This window comes from Nyctereutes procyonoides, unplaced genomic scaffold (assembly GCF_905146905.1).
Source record: "Nyctereutes procyonoides isolate TBG_1078 unplaced genomic scaffold, NYPRO_anot_genome, whole genome shotgun sequence".
NCBI classification, from domain to species: domain Eukaryota; kingdom Metazoa; phylum Chordata; class Mammalia; order Carnivora; family Canidae; genus Nyctereutes; species Nyctereutes procyonoides.
The window spans coordinates 34,507,990-34,527,472 of record NW_026575133.1 but is presented as its reverse complement, the minus strand read 5'-3'; the positions used below and the strand labels follow the sequence as shown (position 1 = coordinate 34,527,472).

General features: G+C 67.3%; 1 protein-coding gene across 20 annotated transcripts in view; it reads right to left on the bottom strand.

The window, feature by feature from the left end:
• KIF1A (kinesin family member 1A) overlaps window positions 1-19,483 on the bottom strand; it is an 89,494-nt gene that overhangs the window by 8,947 nt on the left and 61,064 nt on the right. For 6 of the 20 annotated variants that reach the window (XM_055299834.1, XM_055299844.1, XM_055299837.1 and 3 more), the window contains 12 exons: window positions 17,555-17,640; window positions 15,731-15,869; window positions 15,429-15,600; window positions 15,211-15,301; window positions 13,971-14,089; window positions 12,665-12,720; window positions 12,402-12,510; window positions 12,091-12,157; window positions 11,911-11,995; window positions 9,967-10,072; window positions 845-959; window positions 400-533 (listed from right to left, as the gene is read on the bottom strand). In XM_055299834.1, the coding sequence (XP_055155809.1) occupies window positions 400-533; window positions 845-959; window positions 9,967-10,072; window positions 11,911-11,995; window positions 12,091-12,157; window positions 12,402-12,510; window positions 12,665-12,720; window positions 13,971-14,089; window positions 15,211-15,301; window positions 15,429-15,600; window positions 15,731-15,869; window positions 17,555-17,640 (1,279 nt within the window). Of the gene's footprint in view, window positions 1-399; window positions 534-844; window positions 960-2,183; window positions 2,208-7,670; window positions 7,698-9,966; window positions 10,073-11,910; window positions 11,996-12,090; window positions 12,158-12,401; window positions 12,511-12,664; window positions 12,721-13,970; window positions 14,090-15,210; window positions 15,302-15,428; window positions 15,601-15,730; window positions 15,870-17,554; window positions 17,641-19,483 lie in introns of all 20 variants that reach the window. The other 14 variants (XM_055299831.1, XM_055299841.1, XM_055299835.1 and 11 more) reach the window with 3 other exon arrangements.

Below are 19,483 nucleotides of genomic sequence, written 5' to 3'. Positions count from 1 at the left end.
GCAGGGCGCTCTGTCAGAGTGTCCTTGTCGCATCCCACCCCCGGTCCTGATGGCATGATCCCTGAGATCCCTGGGGGGCGGTGTCCGGGCATGGCAGTGGAGTGGGGGCCCCAAGACCACCCACAGGAGAGCCCCAGGCCTTGTCCACCGTGCCTGCAGGTGGACTCGGCCTCTCTCACGTGCCACCCGTGCCACCCGTGCCCCGCGGCCTCCACTGACCCCAGCATCGGGGGTGAACGACAGGGACCTGGGTGCAGGGGACGGGCTGGGATGGTGGCCGGCCTGCAGCGGCTGTCACAGGAGCCTCTCCTGGGCACGCCCCACGGCGGGTAGGCTCACCTCTTGGAGGCGCCCCAGCCGCGCCCCGGGTGGCACCCCCGCCCCCACCCGCAGGCTCACCTCTCCGAGGCCCGGAGGCTCCCGCTGCCAAACAGGTTGCGGATGGAGCGGGAAGCGGGCAGCTTGGCGTCCCGAGAGTAGAAGACCATGCAGAAGTCCTTGGTGATGACGGCCGGCTGGGTGCAGTTCTCCATCTGCAGCGGGGGGCAGGTGGGGCTCAGGCACAGAAGCACCCCAGCACCCGGGCCCCAGACCCCCTTCTAACCATCTTTGGGGGGTGCACTTGCAGCCATCCTGCCACCCCGAGGGCAAAGCCACACACGGAAGGTAGCGGGAGGGGGTCACTGTGAGCCGTGCCACGGAGTGCACGGAGGTTCAACAAGACCCGACCAGTCCTGCGAGCAGACTGTAGGGTCCCCCGGGGCTGTCCAGGGCCTCCGAGCGCCCTCAATGCCCCTTGGCAAGCATCGTGGGCGTGGGGTCGGCCTCCTTGGGGATTTCTCACCTCAATGTAAGCTGAGAGGGTCATGTAGATCTTCTCTCGGTACGGGGTGACCCGGTTGAGCAGGAGAGAGTTGTGCATGGAGCTGTCCCACGCAGCCTCGAATTGGTAGAAGGTCCTGGAAGGAAGCAGAGAGACGGTAAAACATGGCAGCGTGCAGGCCGTGCTTGTGGGCTGGGGACATGCAGACTGGCCACCGAAGGGCGAGCTGCCCGGGCGGCAGTGGGGAGGAGACCGGGCTCGTCCTTCATCGGGTGGCGTGGGGGGGTCCCTGCACCTGGACGGGCAGGGCGGCCCACAGCGCTGGCGCTGAGGCAGGAATGGGGGGCAGGGGCAGAGGGGGGCGGGGAGGGAGGAAGGGAGGGAGGCAAGCAGGCTGGGACGTGGCAACAAGGGGGCAACAAGGGGGAGGACAGGGCGGGAGGGTGGAGGAGGTGGAGGCCGATGGAGGGGTGAGAGATGGGGAGAGGGCGGAACGGGGACCGCCCCCTCCTGCCCTGCACGAGCAAGGAGGGGCCAACCCGCCTGGTTTGCCAAATGCCTCTGTGGCCCATCTCCTCCCCTGGGGGAGGATGCTTGGAGTGGAAGCTGGGGTGGCCCGTGCAGACGGCCTCGCCCCCGCCCACTGCGGCCAGGCTCTTCTCCATGTCCCCGTGTCCCCATGTCTAGCTCAGGAAGAAAGTGGGCAGAGCAGAAGCCAGGGGCCCAGAATCCCTCCAAGGGCGGCCGAGGCCGTCCCTAGGAGCCCAGGATCCGAGGGGCTTCCGTGGCCTCGGCTCCAGAGCAGGTTTCGCAGCACAGGACCCTTCCTGTGTTCAAGCACCCGAAGCCAGAGCCCCTAGACTCCTGCTGGGCCTGGGTGCACATGTGAGGATCCTGTCTGAGGTGGGAATTTGCCTCCCTCCGGAGGGTGGCCACCCTGCGAGTCCTGGGCGGCACCGTGCTGCACCCAGCTGTGCCCCGTTTCCATCCAAGCATCCTCAGGGACGAGGCTGAGGAACACGTGAACACACTGCGGGCAGCGGCGCACGCCCGGCGCGGCCAGGCCCCATCCGGGGGTGGGGGGCGGCCAGGAGGAGCGGGGCCGCCCCGGGGCGCAGAGCGCACCCGGCCTCCTGGCCCTCCAGGGCACGCTGCAGGGGCGCGGGGTGAAGCAGCGGGATGGGGTGGGGCCGCGGTCACGTACACGTCACCAAGGACAGAGATCCGGAGGAAGGGCCGTGAGGACAGCGGGGTGACCAGAGAACCAACAGAGAGCGCGGGGAGACGGCGAGGGAGAAAGGAAGTTGGAAAGCAGAAGAGGACAGACCAAGCAAGTGCGGAAGAGAAAAGTGAGCTGTACCTAGTGTCATTTCCGAATGAAACGCTAAAGGTGGAAGCAGCCAGGACACACAAGTACACACAGAAGAGATGGACATGTCAGAACGAGCACCGTCACACGGCCGGGACAAGCTAACGACAGTGAGCGGGGGTGCGCGCCGTGCCCGCCGGCCACCCGGACGGCTCGTGGGGCCCTCTCCGACCCCCGAACCCCGCGTCTGCGGCCAGAGTTTTGGGTCCATCTCCAGCAGGACCAGGCGGGTCCCCCAGACCCATGACTGAGACCTAGAGGGACGCCCTCCGTCCCCGGGGGCTCCCAAGTGCCCCAGGCCCTGGGGCCAGGCCCCGCAGGCACAGCCAGAGGCCCACTGCCGCCCGGGCTGGATGAGGGCCGCTGCGCAGCCGCGTGAGCTCGGGCTGTCACCAGACATCTCTGTACCCTGCTCCTGGACAAACCACTGGCAGTCACCGTCCCTGCCTCTCGGAGGTGTCCTGCGAGGTGAAGGGGCTAGTAGAGCTGCTGAGGCCAGGGCCCAGGGTCACTATTCTCATGACTGGTGCTCGCCGCCGAGAGGCCCCGATGACACGCGGGGGAAGGCTAGCCCGAGGGCCCTAGCCTAGTGGGCCAGCCAGCCCCAAACCCTCCAGCTTGTCCCCTCTGTTCTCCTGCCTCAGATGTCACTACGGATCCCACCAGTGCCCTGGGTGTGTGGGAGCCAGCTGCCCCCATACCTTGGCGCCATGACGGGGGACCAGCGGGGCTCCCCTACATCAGCGTGCACTCCGCATCCTTCAGGAAGGACGGGCCCTGCCAGTGCTCGGCCCCGTCAGGCTACCCCAAAACCCAGGGCTCAGCCAGGAGCCTCGCCCAGGACTGATGGGCTGTGCCCGAACTGGCGGGGGCCCTGAGAAAGGGGCCCCCCTGTCCACGAGGCTCACTCCCCCAGGGCCCCTGGAGATGCTCTCGGCCAAGAGGCCCTCAGCCAAGCTGGGATGTGGCTTTTGCCCTGATGAGACCCCAGTGACCCAGAATCTGTCCGACAACCAGAACCTGTGGGTCTCACGTGTGAGGTGGGGTAGGGCGGTGGGGGGGGGCCCTCTCGGGCCCGTGTCCACAGCCCAGGATGGCGCCTCTCACTGTGCCGTTCCCCGGGTGCCGAGGGGGCTGGGGTCTGACCTGGCACAGCCACAATGTGCCAAACCACAGGTCTGCCCCCAGCCCCATGCTGCTCCTGCAGAACGGCCCTTGGCCTACAGCCCGCCACGGCACACACGGTCACGTGGGTCAGGCCGGGAGCCCCACCCTCAACCACACTCCTGAGCCCCTGATGCCTCTGCAGAGACAGAGGGCTCACTGATGACAGCGGGTGTGCTTGGGGTGGGGAGGGGTGGCGAGTGGCAGCCCCCCACGTAGGACCTACGCAGCCACGGGCAGTGCTGAGCCCGCAGGACATAGCAGGGACCACTGCTTGCTGCCCCATGGCCACCCAGAGCCAGAGCCAGGGGTGGGGGGGCGTGCATGGGGTCCCTGGACCCGAAGCAGCAGCACCACTCGGGAGCACCGCGTTGCTCGCAGAGCAGATCCTCAGGCCCCACCCCAGACGCACTGGGGTAGACACTGGGGTGGGGCCACCTGGTGAGTGGACGGCCTGAGCTCGCCCTCGCGCTCACCATGCTCTGGGCCGCCCCCATCCCGCGGACCCTTCAGGTCCAGGCCCCCGTCAGGCCAGGCCCCGAGTGTCCCTCGTCCAGCGACGCCCTGCGCACAGCTCCCGGTGCTCGGACCCCTTCCCCGGGACCGGCTGCGGCAGGCAGGGCACGGCTGCGGCAGAGCCTTGGGGTTCCTGCCAGACCCTCCCGCGGGAAGGACAACACCCTCCCGCACGATTCCTCCCGCAGCCGACTGGGGGGCCTGGGACCCAGGCAGCCCTCCCCTGCGCCACCTCCAACGTCTTGCCTCCGACCCGCTGGGAGGCCTCTGTGCTGACTCCCCCTCCAGCCACAAGGGTCGGGTAGTGGGGGCCCAGGAGCGGGACCCCCGACTCCGACTCCGGGGCACGGAGCTCGATCTGACAAGTGAGGACCCACGTGGGGAAAACTGAAAACACACTTAAAAGGTTTTGTTGGCAAGGAAAAAAAACATCATAGGCCGTAAGTGTTTTTTCCATGCTGATTCTTGCTCAGAAAGCTTCAGTGGCCCCACCGGCCAGAACAGGGGGGGTTCGTGTCCCCTCACATTGTTCCGCGGGAGCCACCACGTCTGCCCGGCCTAACCTAACGGGCTGAGCACCCGCGCGTGTCCCCGCAGAGCTCAGGTGGGGCGGGTGCTGGTCTCAGCCGGCGGCCAGGGCGGGGGTGAGCGGAGGGCACTGCCCGGTCGTTCCACACGCGACTCTGGCATGCCGACCGCACACGGCCTCAAAACGCACATTTAGGCAACTGTGCTGTGACTGGTCCCCAGGCCTTGTGACAAGTGTCGGGGGCAGGCAGGCTGGGCCTCCTGATGCAAACGGATTCATTGAGAATCTGAAAATTAAGCCTCGTGCTCAGCAGGACCCCACAGCTAAGAGCAGGGGGATGGGCTCACACCCTGGCCTCGGGGATGATCCTGCACCGATGCCCACACGTGCACGGCTTTGCGGTGTCCCCCACTGCGCAGCAACAGAGTTCTCAGACCAGAAGGGATGGAGAAGTGAGGTTACGGGACTGAGGGGGTGAGGGGTGAGGGGATGAGGGGATGAGGGGATAAGGGGTGAAGGGATGAAGGGGTGGGGATGCGGGTTAGGGGATGAGGGGATACGGGAGTGAAGGGAGAGTAGTGAGGGGATGAGGGGGTGAGGAGTGAGGGGGTGAAGGGGTGAGGGGGTGAAGGGGTGAGGGGGTGAGGTAAAGGGGTGAGGGGTAAAGGGGTGGGGGTGAAGGGATGAGGGGGTGGGGATGTGGGTTAAGGGATGAGGGGATATGGGAGTGAAGGGTAAGTAGTGAGGGGATGAGGGGGTGAAGGGGTGAGGGGGTGAGGGGTGAGGGGACAAGGGGTAAAGGGGTGAGGGAATGAAGGGATGAAGGGGTGGAGATGGAGGTTAGGGGATGAGGGGATAAGGGAGGAAGGGTGAGAAGTGAGGGGGTGAGGGGTGAAGGGGTAAGGGGATGCAGTGAAGGGAGGAGGGATGTAGGGTGAGGAGATAGATTTGGGGATGAAGGGGTGAGGGGACAAGGGGGTGAGGGGTGAGGGGGTGAAGGGGTGAGGGATAAGGGGTAAAGGGTGAGGGGGTAAAAGGATGAAGGGGTGGGGATGCAGGTTAGGGGATGAGGAGATACGGGAGTGAAGGGAGAGTAGTGAGGGGTGAGGGGTGGAGGGGTGAAGGGGAAAGGGATGCAGTGAAAGGAAGAGGGATGTGGGGTGAGATAGATTTGGGGATGAAGGGGTGAGGGGATGAGGGGGTAAGGGAGTGACGGGGTGAGGGGATGAGGTGAGGGTAAGTGGCAGGGTGAGGGGTAAGGGGTCAGTGACCACGTGAGCGCGTTCATACAACTGTGTGCAAGCAGGCCCGCCAAGCGCTTTTCGAATCATCCCATTTGTGTCCCAGCAACTTCGGGCAGGGGCTGGGTTATCCCCTTTCCGAGGGGGAAGGAAAATGAGGTTCCAGAAGCCCCTGCCACCTGTCCACAGGCACATGGCCAGCCTGGGGCACTGACCCCGGGGACAGCTGGGCCGCCCGGGTCCCCGCCCCACTCCGCCCACCTGGGACCAGACCCGCCCGGCGCCACAGCCCACCGTCCTCTAGGGCCCAGGCCGGCCCCCACGGGGGCTCCCTGCCACCGCCCCCTTCCCTTCAGTGCCCTGGGCCTCCTCATACAGGCCAAGCCCCCTGGGGCCAGCGAGCCCTGGTGGGGAAGCCCCTGCCTGGGTGCAGGGGTGAGGGCCTCATGGCGTTGGGGGCTGAAGAACGGTTCCCGTTCCTTCCCTGGCGCCGCCTCCTGGCCACGGGGTCTCTTCCCCGCTTTGCCCCGAAGCCTCCTGGAGGCATGTGCGGGGGTGGGGGGCGGGGACCCGTGAGCCACCCTCGAGCCTACCGCGCTGGCTGTGGAGACGCAGACCTGAACACCCACACCCCAAGCAATCACACGGAGGGACCTGGAGGCGTCCACCTGCCCAGGAAACAGCCCTTGACGTGGGCCCCGTCCGGCGGATGCAAAGCAAAGGGACGACGGCCTCGGGCAGCCCAGCTCCCCACTGGCCTCCCCTGTGAGCCCGCTCCACTGCCCGGAGGCAGCTCCCTGCTCTGTGCCCACATGGCTGTGCCCCGCGCGGGAGCTGCCCCCTCCCCCGTTACCCCCGGGCAGGCCCCCGGGGAGGGCGGGCAGCAGCTTCGGGAAAACCCGCATCCAACACAGAGGCGCACATATGTGCATGCCCTTGGGGTCACAGCAGCAGGAACCTCGGTGAGCTCCCGGTGACGGTGACGTCACAGCCATGACCCCAAGGTCGTGTCGTGCCCCCACCCCACGCTGGGGCTCCTTCCACAGGAGCAAGCCCCACCCTCGTCCCTGTCCACGCAGCCTAAAGGCTCAGACACTTGCTGGACCTTCCGAATGCTCACTCCATCCTTCCAAACGGCTGACCTGCAGGACCACCGGCACGGAGCTCTGACCACAATCCACACGACCCCGAAGGAGATGACCTCGACCCTCTGCTCAGAAGAGACTGGAGTCTCACGGACGGTCTCCATTAGGGACGCTGAGGCCGTCTGCACCCAGGGCCTCACTGCCCCCTGCACCCCACACCCCACGGGCATGGGCAGGGGCCCCACTCGAGGCGGGGAGGCAGGCGTCCCCTGCCCAGAAAGCCATGCCTCCGGGGGCCGCTGGGCCTGGGACCACCGGACTGAGCCCAGAGACCGACCGGGCCCTTCACAGCGTAACGACCCCCCTACTTCCCTAAAGGGTGTGTGGCGGCCGAGGCCAGGAGCACAGCCGGAACCGCCAGCCGGGCCAGCGGAGGGGCCCACGCCCAGGGTTGGAAGGTGCAGAGCGTGGAGGTCCCTGGCTGGGCTGGTTCCCGTCTGCCTTCCCGTCCTGGGTCGCCCACGGTCCCCCCGCCCCCTCTTTTCTCTTTCACCTGGCAGGGAGCGGGGCCTGGCCGCCAGCCTGCATGCAGTGGGCACCTGCTCCCGCTCCGGCGAGGGTGGGGTCAGCGCGGGGCGCGGCCAGGCTCGGGGGCAGGAGGAGCGGGAGGCCAGCCAGCGTCTAGGAGGGGCGGGAAACTACCAAAGCAGCCAAAATCAAGAGTATGGGCGGAGGGGACTCAGCCAGGAGGGAAGGCGGGGCGGGCAGAGGAAGCAACAAAGAAAATCAAAAAAGTATTCCAAGGAAATAAAACTAAAGGAGATGGAGAGACAGGAGGGAAAGGGGAGCGAGAGTAGAAGAAATCCGAAAAGCTGAAATTAAATGTCAGGGCCGTGGGGCTGGGGGAGAAAGGCCAAAATAAAACCAAGGGCACAAATGATACCTAGGCATGTCCGAATCAAGAAACTGCCTGCAAAACACAAACAATTACAGGTTAGTGAGGGCGGCGGGGCGGCGGGGCAGCGGGGCAGGGCAGCGGGGCAGCGGGGCAGCGGCAGCGCGGGGAGGGGCAGCGCGAGGAGAAGCGGTCCTCGGCGGCGGCAGGCCCACTGTGAGCTGGGGAGGCCGCGGAGCAGGAGGAGCTGAGGCCGTGGCGAAGCGCGTGGACAGCCCGCGGCCCTCGGCCCAAGCCAAGCCCGGGGGCTCTGAGCCTCAGCGTCTCTGGGGAGAGGGGCCCACCCAAGCGGCCCGTTGCGGGGCGGGCTCCGAGGACATCAGCTGGGGTGGGATGGGGGGAGGCAGGTCCTCGGGGGGCGGGGGGGGCCGCTGGCTTGGCCAGTCAAGCCTCAGAGCAGCACCTGCCTGGGTCACCAGGTGGGGAGGGTCCCCCAGATTTTTCTAGGGCAAAGCTGGGGGCTCGGCGCTGTCCTGGGGCTGCCCCAGCATGGGCGGGAGCCATGCCTGAGGCCAGAGCAGCTGTGGGCAAGCTCTGTGGCCCCACCCCACGGACGGGCCTTCCTCCACCCCTGGGGGAACGGGACAGTCCTGGCCTCAGACACAGGCCGACCGACCCGGAGCTGCCCGAGGCCAGCCTGACATCCCACAGGCCCGTCAGCCATGGGGCCCCAGGCGGGGAGACTCGTGTAGCCAAAGCCCTGCTGACCCCAGGTCCAGCTGGAGCCTCCTAAGCAGCCCGGGACTTAGCCCCGAGCCGAGGCCCCTGGGGGCTCCCCCAGCAGCAGTGCTGGTGGGACAAAGGGACGCCTCGGAGATGGTCTTCAGCATAGGGAGAGCACACAGGGCAGGGGACCCCGAAGGAAACCACTCACCCCCCACCCCCTGGGTTTTTGCCGCCCACTCCCTTTTGACCCCAATAATCATGCCTGGGGCAAAGGAAGGGTCAGAGGCAGGGGGATGCTGAGGTCACTCAACGACAGACCCCTCCTCAGTGGCACAGGCCCTCCCGGGCCACCCCCCCTCCCCCGGACTCAAGTGCAGGGGACTTTCTTCTGGAAGGTTCCTGGGCAGGGCTGGAACCAGTCACAGCTGCCCCCCCCCCCCCCCGGTCTCTGACTGCTGGCCCCCCAGCCGCCCACACCGGGGATGCTTCCCCTACAGCCCATTCCCCAGGGCGTCCACGGCCCTCCCAGGCTCCATCTGGGCCCCGGGGTCAGGAGGACGGGACGGGACGGGACGCCCCAGGACCCTTTATCCTTATGGGTGCCGGGTCTCCCTGCAAGTGTGGGGCCCCCCGGCCCCCTCCAAACACACCCAGCCCTCAAAGATGTTTTTTTCCTGTGCACGCGGCCACAGGAACCCGTGAAGACTCCAAGGGCCAGCTCTCAGCTCCTCCCTCCAGGCCAGGTCTGCCTTGGGAGAGCCGTCCGGGACCCTGGAACACCCTCATCGCTTCCCCAAGCCCTGAGAGAGCAGCATCTCAGACACAGCCAAGCCCGTGTCCCCACCAAGGGGGCAGTGCTCTGCAGTTCCGAGCTGCCCCCAGCCCGCGTCAGGCCCTAGATGCTACCCCTCACATCCCGTCCCCACCTCCGGCAAACCCCAGCAAGGCCGGTGTGTCGGGGGCCTGCACACCCCGTCCATGGCCCCGGGTGCGGTGGAGCTAGGACGCCCAGGCTGCCAGGTCTCAGCCATTAACCGCAAGCTTGGAAAGGAACAGCCCAGTGACAAGGAACATGTGCCAAGCAGTGCCCGGAGGGCACACTCCACCCCAGAGCTGAACCGCTGACCCGTGCACCCCCCAGCCGCCCCTGGGACTCCCAGCCCGAGGACCCCTGCCAGGGGCCCAGACCACCCACAGCAGTGTGGCCGGGGAAATCCAGGCCTGCTTGTCCACCCACCACCCCATGGTGCCCCCACACCCCCGCCTGCCCCCCAGAACCCCCTGAGGACAGAAGCCAGCTCATCCATCCTCAACTCCCACGGCCCCTCCACCAGGTGACCAGATGAACAGGCTGGACAAATGCGTGAGCCAGTGATGGGACAATGTGCAGACAAACACACCAAGGGGCTGAATTCAGGGCCACGAGCCTCCCCAACCTGCACCGGGTCCCGAGGTGTCAGACAGGAAGGCCCGCGGGTCTGGGGGCTGGACACATCCTGGACCTTACAAAGCCAGGTCAGCCGTGGGCATGGCGGGCTGAGGACACACCCCGGGCCCAACCCCGACCCTGCCTCCGGGGAACTGGGCACGGAACCCACCGCCCCCCCAGGGGACTCACCGGTCGTCCTGGGCCGGGTGGATATAATCGGAGGAGAGGATGTTGAGCGACAAGATGTTCGGGTCGATCAGGGACTCATCGGTTTCGGGAGTGTTTCGGATCCGACCTATGGGAAAGGCCACAGTGCGGTCACCTCCAGGAGCACGGGTGGGGACGCCGGGTCCCTGCCCGAGCCGGGGCTCCGGAACCGTGGGGCCACGTCAGGGAAGCGGCTCCGCACGCGCCCAGGCGAGCACCAGACGGGGAGGCCGTGGTGGGGCGCTGCCCACCTGGGCCCCGGCACTCAGAGGACCACTGTGCCATCGCTCCTTAGTTCCTCAGCCACAAATCTCTCTCCTCTTGCACCAAGAGGCGCCAACCGCTCAGCCCAGAACGCACAAGGCCCTTGTTGGGAAAGGAAATCCTGGGAGAAATGTTCCGTCTTTATACTGAAAGGGAGGGGGACCATCTGTGCCCTAAGCGCCTCTGCGGGGTACACCCCAGCAGAGCCCTGTGACGCCCACCCCGGAGTGCTGGCTCCCCGCTGGCGGATTTCTCATCGTCTCCTGCCTGGGAAGTGTTTTTTTTTTTCTTTTTCCGGGAAGTGTTAACTGCCAGAGTGCTCTGTGTCCCCAAGGAAGCTTCTCCACGAAGCCATATGGAAGCCCCGGCCTTCCGTCCCCCAGGCACAGAGGCAAGGCACAGCCCAGGGCCCGCAGGATTCCATGTCCACGTTCACTGGAGCTGCCTGCCCCCACCTCCTGGAATCTTCTTCTCACACCTCGGTTCTGGGAGAAGGCAAGTGCGGGCTCCCCAGGGAGTGCTCCCAGGGTATGTCCCCATGGCTGGAGGTGGGGCGTCCCGTGGGCTCAGCTGTAGCAAGGAAGCTCCCTAGGTGCCAGCCTCACCCCTCCTTGGCCCCTGGGGGGGGTGTCAGCAGCGGCTCTCTGCCCGTTGGATGCGCCCAGGTGCTCCACCCGCTCCAAAAGTGACGCCCGGGAGGCCCCCGTCAGGCAGAGACCGTCCCCTGGGAGGTCTGTTTGGTTTGGGAAGCCCAGAGCGGGGCCCTGGGGGTCGCACTGGCATCTCCCCGCGTCCTTTCAGGAACACCCCTCCTCTGCCCAACACGGGACAAGCACTCCTGTTCGAATTTGGCCCGTGCGCTGGCTGGGGATGTGCTTTAATCTTTTCCTAAATCCGGTTCACACTTGCCCTACACGACACGTAGGATGAGGATTTGCTCGCTCGCTCCAGCCTTTTAGGATTTGTGCGGAGATAGATGCAAGGCGTGTAAGATAGAAGCGTGTGTCCGAGATCCCCCAGGGGCTCACTGCCTACAGCCCCGCACTTCGGGGCACAGCATGATGGGTCTCCCAGTCGCGTCCCTGCCCCTGCACCCCCAGGGCCCCTCCTCCGAGCCCCGGGGACAGCACCGTCAAGCTGTTGCCCTCCTGGCCACAGAAATGCCCAGGGAGGGGCTTCCGGAGGGATCCATCCGCTCCAGGGCAGGGGAGGGACGGACAGTTGTCCACGCCCCTGCCTGTAACCTGGGGAGACGGCTTTTTGCAGCTTAACCAAAGGAACGTTTCTGGTGGACCAGAGGGTTCAGAGCGTGACGTCGGGGAGGAGAGACGTCAGATCCGTGGTGACCGGACTGTGGCCCCCGCCACCTCCCCCGCCAAGAAAGGATGTGCTGAGTTCCTAACTCCCAGCGCCTCAGAAGGTGACACAGGGTCTCGGTGGATGTGAATGGCTGAGACGAGGCCACGCTGGAGTAGGGGCCCCGATCTAGGTCCTCACAAGAAGAGGCCGCGTGAGGGGTCTGCAAGCTGGAGAGCACCGGGGAGTCCCGTATAAGCCGCGGAGGGGCGCGCCCTCGGCCTCCTGCCTGCAGGTCTGTGGCAGGGCCCACCTGGGCTGTGTGCACCAGCGGGGCTTCCCGCCCACCCAGCCCAGCCCACTCACCCACGACCAGCTCTCGAACTTCCTTCCAGCGGATGTGGCTGCCCGTCTCGTGCAGCAGCGTCACGGTGATCCGTCTCTGGATGCCCTGCCGGGCACCGGGGGGAAGGAGGACACGGTCAGATGTGGCCTGGGGGCCACAGAGTCGGGGGCAGAGGTGGGCGGGGCAGGGGGGCTTCGCACCTGGTGCAGCAGGAAGGTCCCCATGCACGGCATCCCGCCACGGTGGTCCACCACTGCGGGAATGTAACTGGAACAGAGGGACGCGTGAGGCAAGGCCCTGCGGCCGCCCACCCGGGCCCCTCACACCCCCGCGCCCTGATGAACCCTCGGACCCCAGCAGGAAAAGCAGCCCCTCCCTCCGGCGGGGAGGAGGCCGTCCAGTCCCTGGAGCTCAGTGGATGCAGGTGCATGGGCCACCACGGGCCCCCACCCCAACCCCCACCCCCCCTCGGGGTCCCCTGACCCCCGACCCCAGCGGCACGGGGACTCACTCGCCGTTGGCCTCCAGCTCACAGATCTCGAAGTAGACCAGCAGGTCGTACTTGCAGTGGCAGGGCCCCGGGCAGGGTCGTGCTAGCGTGCTGAGCTTGGTGGCAGGCACTGCGGGATGGCAGGGGAGAGGCGCCCGCTGGTGGGAACCCTGGCCCGCGCCATCCCAGGGGCCCCTTAGGGACAAGGCCCGGGGTGGGGACACGTCCAGGGCAGCACAGGCTCCTCGCTCCCCCGGGGGTGGACTCGGCACAGCCCCGCCTACCTGGCTTGGACAGCGGCATGACCCTCGGGAAGTGGCGGCGCGAGGGCCTCAGGGGGCTGTGGGGAGACAGGAGCTGGGGTGAGGGGGCTGCAGGGGGTCTGTCTCCGGGACCCCAAGCTGGAGCCTGGGGAGGGGCTGGCAGGGGGAGCTCAAGGCACGACCTGCTCCCACCCCTGCTGGCCTCCCTGCCTCCCAGGGCCCAGGAAAGGCCCCAGGCTCAGGCCCTCACCGGCCTGGACAGGGAGGAGGGCCCCTGCGGACCCCAGACCCACCTAGGGCAGCCCCACGAGCCACAAGAACTGGGCAGGGTCTGGCTCCAGGTCTCCGTCCAGGGACTTCCAGGATAGAGCCTCCCTTGGTGCTCCCGAAGCCAGACGAGGCTCGTGGGCCCAGACGCCCTGGAATCGGCACCCCTCGAGGCCTTTTCCTTCTCCAACACCCTGGACACCCCGCTTAGCCCTGGGTCCCACAGGACAGCTGAGAGTGGGTGGATGGAGCAAGGGGCTCCCACTGCCCCAGAAGCCTACCTGCAGGTCTCCCCGCATCCCCCATGTGGTTTCCGCCCGCGACCTGGGGCGTACAGGGGACGCCCCAGCCCACCCTCAGAGGCCCCGGGAGGTCCCACGGAATAAGGGAGACGGAAGGATGTGCCGTCTCTCTGTCTGGGGGCTGAGAGCTCGGGGAGACCGGAATGGCTGGGCCCTACAGAGGAGTTCTCAGGGGTAGCGGGAGCCGTCTGCCCCGTCTCCGACCCAGTGCCTGCTTCCCTGGCCCTAAGACACGGCCCACAGCCACCGAGGTCGAGGTCTAGACGGCAATCCTCTTTAAGAGACTCGCTGCTCAGGGGCCCCTGGTGGCTCAGTGGTTGAGCGTCTGCCTTTGGCTCAGGTCGTGACCCCGGGGTCCTGGGATCGAGCCCCACGTCCGGTTCCCAGCTCTGCAAGGAGTCTGCTTCTCCCCCTCCCTCTGCCCTTGCTGTGTCCACCCTGTCCCCCAATCTCAATCTCTCTCTGTCTCAAATAAATAAATAAGATCTTAAAAACAAAAGCAAAAAAATTCACTGCTTGGTCCTAAAGGGATGCCCCTGACTTGCTCTGGGTCCTGCTGGGCTGACCTCGGGTAACCAGCCGCCCTGTCGTGGGGAAGGTGGGAGGCACGTGCCGCGCGGCCACCACACCAGGCCTGTCTGGGGCAGGGTGGCTTCGCTGGCTGGAGGTGGAGAGACCCACACCCTGGAGGGCAGCAGGGGGCTGGGTGAGAGATGGAAGGACCCTCCGTCCCCGCACCCCACCCCAGGGCTGCTGACCTGAGCACGTCCTTGCAGAGGGGCGGGAACGGGTGCTGCTGGTAGTGGCCGAAGACCTCGAACACGATGGGCTGGCTCTTGATGTACTCGATGAAGGACTTGGTCACCTCCACTGCGATCTGGTGGGTGAGCGGTGCCGGAGGAGGGCGAGGCCACGTCACAGTCAGGAAGGGGAAGGAGGGTCACAGAGGTTAGTGCTCGGCCTCCACGGACAACTGGATTGGAGGCCCCGGCCCGGCCCGACCTCCGCCCACGAAGGGGGGACGCTCCTCGCCTGGTCCTTCCAGCCTCCCCTCCCGACATGCACCGGGGGGCCACGACCGCCTACCCCGAGTGCCCTTTCAGGACACGGGGCTGCAGACGGCACAAAGCGCCGGGCGTGACCCTTACTGGGCCGTTGCCCACACCCCGAGAGCTATGGGCTGTGCTGTGTCCCCCACCCCCGGTTCCTAGATCGTACTTCTAATGCCCGGGACCCGTATGTGCAGATGGGGTCTTCACAGCAGTAACCCCGAGTCTGAACGAGGGCATCAGGGTGGCCCTAGTCCAGTGTGCCTGCATCCTCGTGGAGAGGGCAAATCAGGACGCAGAGGCCCGGCATGGGGTCTCCCTCCCTGGCCGTCTGCCCCGGCTGAGAAGTGGCAGGAGGGGGTCGACATGGGCTGCTCTGCAGCCCCTCCTGCTTGGGCCGCACACCCAGCAGCCACAGCGCTCACGGCCAGTGTCGCACGCCCCGGGGGGCACTCCAGGCCTGGCCCCCTGGCGGCTTTCAGCACGGCCACTGAGGCACGTCTCTCCCCGCTGGCCGGCCAGCCCCGCTCCTGCCTCTCGAAGCCACTCCACCCCCGAGGCCCTGCTCTTCTGACGGCCTGGCTGGACACACGTCCTGGAGAGCTTCCCTGACCTCCCCAGATTGTGCCCGGGCACCCCAGGGCCCTCTGCGTGCCATGCCTCTTGGCTTCTCCCCCAACACCGGGCCAGGGCCACGCAGGGTGCCCCAGACCCCCGTGTGCACATCTGCCCGTGGTGCCCCCAGCCCCAGGCAGAAGCCCACTGGGGCCCCTGCTGCCCAGCCCCCGCCTGGCACCCGGGGATCTGCGTGCATGCCCGGACGCTGCCCAGCCCACGGCCGTGGCTTGGGGCAGGGAGAAGCTGGCACGTCCCGTGACCACAGCTTGGCTCAGCTTCAGGGCGGCCGCACAAAGCCCCAGGGGGTGGGGAGGGGCCTCTTGGGACGTACGTTCTGGACGTGGTAGAAGCCGAGCGGGGGGCCCCTCCCTGTGTTCTTGAGGGGCTCCGTGGAGAAGGCCTCATCATGGCGGTGGATGAAGCTGCAAGGGGGGAGAGGTTGGCTGGGCCGGGGCCGCGGGGCGGGGACCGCAGGCCGGCAGGGGCGCCCGGGGGTGCCAAGAGCCACCCGCCCATGTCCCGCAGCCAGCTCGTGGCACCGGGGCTCACTTGAACTGGCAGAAAATGTCGGCGTATTCGGCGGAGATGCTGGACGCCTGTAGGACAGTCACGCGGAAGGTGAAGGTGCTGCCCAGGCGCAGGTGGTCCAGGGCGGCATCCAGCGGCCCGTCCGGGGCGGCCTTCTCGGGGCTGTCCAGGAGGAGGCCTTCCGGGGGCACGGCTGCCAGGGGCCAAGGACAGAGCAACGTGGCAGGACCTCCGAGGGGCCCACCTGGGGGAGCCCGGGCGTCGGGGCCCGGCCAGGAGGCGCAGGACCTCCAGGCGACACAGGGCCAGGCTGGGCAGCCTACCTGAGCAGGTGTTGTTGTTGACCTCGTCGGCCGAGGGCCCGGTGTCTGCACCCTGGCCCTGACCCTCCACGATGCGCAGCTCTTCCTGGGAGGTCCCCGAGCGGGACATCCCCACCACGGGGCAGGACTCAGACTGGAACTGCGAGGGTGGGGGCCCCGGTCAGAGAGAGCCGGCTCGTGGGGAGGCCGCTCCCACCCACGGACAACCAGGAGCCCCACCAGGGCCTCTGTGGGCGCATTCTAGACCTGCCTCCGCCTAGATGGGCACCCACCTCCCTCGGCCTCAGCCTCCTAGGCTGCCATGGCCTGTGTTGGCTACAGAGGAGAAGGTGGGGAGCGGTTCAGGCAGCGAATGGCGGCCAGGTGGGGACGGGCAGCCAGGTGGGGACGGTTGGGGGTAGGCAGCCAGGTGGGGACAGGCGGCCTAGTGGGGATGGCTGGGGATGGGCAGCCAGGTGGGGACGGGTGGGGACTGGCGTTCAGGTGGGGACAGGCGGCCAGGTGGGGACATGGGGGGACAGGCAGCCAGGTGAGGATGCGCGTGGGGATGGGTCACAGCCAGGGTGGGGACGGGGGTGTGGGACTGGGCGTTCAGGGTTCAGGTGGGGCTAGGGCCCGGGACTTGGCCGCAGGATGGGAGGGGGGGACGGCAACGGCTGGGGAGGGCGAGGCTATTGGGGGGCAGGGCCCTGGCGGGGCCATGGGTGGGGAGGGGAGTGTGTGTTGGTTTTGGGGGCTGGAGACAGGCCGGGTGTAGGGCGCGGAGGGGGGGGCTCAGAGGTGGATGGGGGAGTGGGCGTGGGTTTTGGGGTCAGGGGGGTGGGGGGACTAGGGGGAAGGGGATGAGTGCAGTGGGGAGGGGTGGCCAGGTGGGGACAGGTGGGGGCGGGTGGGGACGGGCAGCCAGGTGGGGATGGGTGGGGATAGGCAGCCGGGTGGGGACAGGCGGCCAGGAGGGGACAGGTGGGACAGGCAGCCAGGTAGGGATAGATGGGGACAGGCGGCCAGGTGGGGATGGGTGGCTGGGGGGTGGACGAGAGGGGACAGGCGGCAAGGTGGGGACAGGTGGGGATGGGCAGCCAAGTGGGGATGGGCGGCCAGGTGGGGACAGGTGGGGACAGGCAGCTAGGTGGGGACGGGCGGCCAGATGGAGATGGTGGCCAGGTGGGGACATGTGGGGACGGGTGGGAACAGGTGGCCAGGTGGGGATAAGCAGTCAGGTAGGGACAAGCAGCCAGGTGGAAATGGCCCAGGTGGGGACAGTTAGGAAAGGGCCTTAAGGGGAGGGGAAGGGCCTCCTGTGAGCTCAGCCCAGTCTGGGGGCACGAAGCAGGGCCCTCCCCTCCTCCACCCTGGCCAGAGGGCGCAGGCAGAGAGCAATGAGGAGCGGGCAGGGGCAGCTCCCTGTTTCTTGGCAGCAGAGCAGGACCAGCCCAGCACTAACGCTGACAGGTGGGGGTGGCATGTCGCAGCGGGGGTGGCAAAGATGCTGGTGGAAACACAGGGCCCAAGAGAAGGGGCACTTGGGGGGACCTGAGGCGTCTTGGCGTCCGGTGGCCCAGCCTGCAGCCGAGGGCCAGGTGAGGAACCATGTACAGAGCCAGGGGGGGTCAGGGCGAGGGGACGGGCAGACCCAGTGCGTCAGGACAACCAAACGGAGAGAGACAGGACGGGCCCTGGGGAGCGAACCCCGGGGGTACCCAGGGCCCTGGGGAGGGCTGAGCGCTCCGCGTATGCCGAGACCCCTGCACAGCTGGTCTGGGCCCGGGCTGGACGCGTGCCGTCGGGACGGGTGGGATGGCCAGGCCAACCCCGCCGCGGTACCTTTTCAAAATGCTGGTCGTCGAAGGAGATTCTGGCCGTGCCGGACTGTCGGACGCCAGAGCCATAGTCGGGGGCCTCTTCGTCAGCTGAAACGGGCAGGGAGCCGGGGGTCAGGGCGCTGCCTGTCCCGCAGGAGGTTTTGGCAGAGCCTGGCCGAGCCGCCAGGCAGAGCGAGGCACAGCAGCCGGACAGGCTCCGACCTGAGATGGGGCCGTGGGGCGCCAACCGCAGCTCCAGAACGACTGGCCGCCCTCCAGGCACCGGCCCCAGCCTGTGCTGCTCCAGGCCTGAGAGGGGCCGCACCCCGGGACAGCCGGCTCCGACGGCCACAAACCCCACATTTCAAACCCACACTTGCGACCCCCGCCCCCGGGTCCCGGCCACCCCCGCCCGTCCCACAGTCAGATGCTCCTGCGGAGCCTCACTGGGCAGAGGCCACAGCACAGGGTCCTCCTGGTTTCACCCCCAGAATCACAGCTGCCCACCTGCCGCCACCCTCGCGGGCCTGCACCATCATCCACCTCGACCCTCCATGGCCCCCGAGCACCCCTCGCTCCACACCCCACGTGCACTCCCCTCCCCTCACAGCATCCTGGGGTATCCCATGGTTTCCCATCCCGTCCTGCCGCCCGAGGCACCGTCCCGTCCCCCCCCCCCCAGACCTGGCTTCTGTCACCGCCCCAACCCCGACTCCAGCCACACAGCCTAGAAAGCACCCTGGGAGGCCTCTACCACCCTCTAGGGCTCCAAGCTCCTCTTCTGGGGCCCCCAGGGGGACAAAGCCTGCTGTGCGTTCTACCCTGGCTGCCGAGGGCCTGGGGCTAGCCCAGGACTCGCAGGGCAGGTGGGACTTTTGTGGCCACTGGAGCTTTTTAAAGCTGCTGCTTCTCCACCGCAGCCGTTAGACGGGGAGGGTCAACTGTGTCCACAGCATCCGCCTAGAGGGCAGGCCACTCAGTGGGACCGGCTCCCCCGGGGCTCAGCTTGGCTGCAAAGGGCCAAGACCCCGGGGACCGAGCCCCTCCAAGACTACAGGGACAGGGTCCCCCTGAGGAATGAGGCTGGCACCAGATGTTCCTAACACCCCTGTTCAGGGTCCCGGGGTCGTGACACCACCCTGACATGACGGGGAGGTGCTATAAAGAGCCCGTGGAAATGATGGGCTAGTGAGACTCTGGCAAAAGGGCCCCGAAGGTACAGCCAGAGCCACCTGAAGTGGCCGGGCCATCCGGGTGGGGTGCGATGACCCGAGACCTCCCCAGTGGGGGTGCTCACGCTCTGAAGCGGCCCAGCCCCACCTTGTCTGGGGCTCACTCTGCAGTCTGATCCCCCGGGGGACCCAGGCTATGGGAGGGAAAGAGCGAGGCCACCGGGGACGGGATGGGGGCCCAAGGGCAAACAAGGCAGCCTCCTGCCCAGGTAAGCGGGCTCGCATCTGTGTCCTGCACTGATTTTTCGACACTCCCGCTGGGTAGGAGGCTTCAAACAGGTGCCATTTATAAGGAGGCAAACCCAGGTCCACAGGCATTCATTCCGGGGCTTGCCTGTCCTGGGGCCACGGCCAGGGGCAGGGGGCTCGGCAGCCAGAGGGGGTCCGCCTCTGCAGCCAGGGGGCTTGGCCGCAGGCCCGCAGCGGAGGGAGGGCCCTGGGGAGGGAGGCCGGCTCCAGCGAGGCCGGGAGTCTGAAGGAGGAGCCCAGTGGGGAGGCTGGAGAGAGGCTCTGAGAGCTCTCCCGGGGCCCAGGGTCTGCACACCCACGGGGGGTGGGGGGGGCTTGGAGGCGGCGGGGAGCTAGGAGGGAGCACCACTCTGCACCAGGCTGGGGTGTGGGGTCCCGAGCTCCCGTGGGCTCCGCCTGCATAGTGTTGGGCGTCGGGGGGCCCGCAGACCCGACCCAGGAGAGTCTGGAAGGAAGGAGCCCAGAGCTGG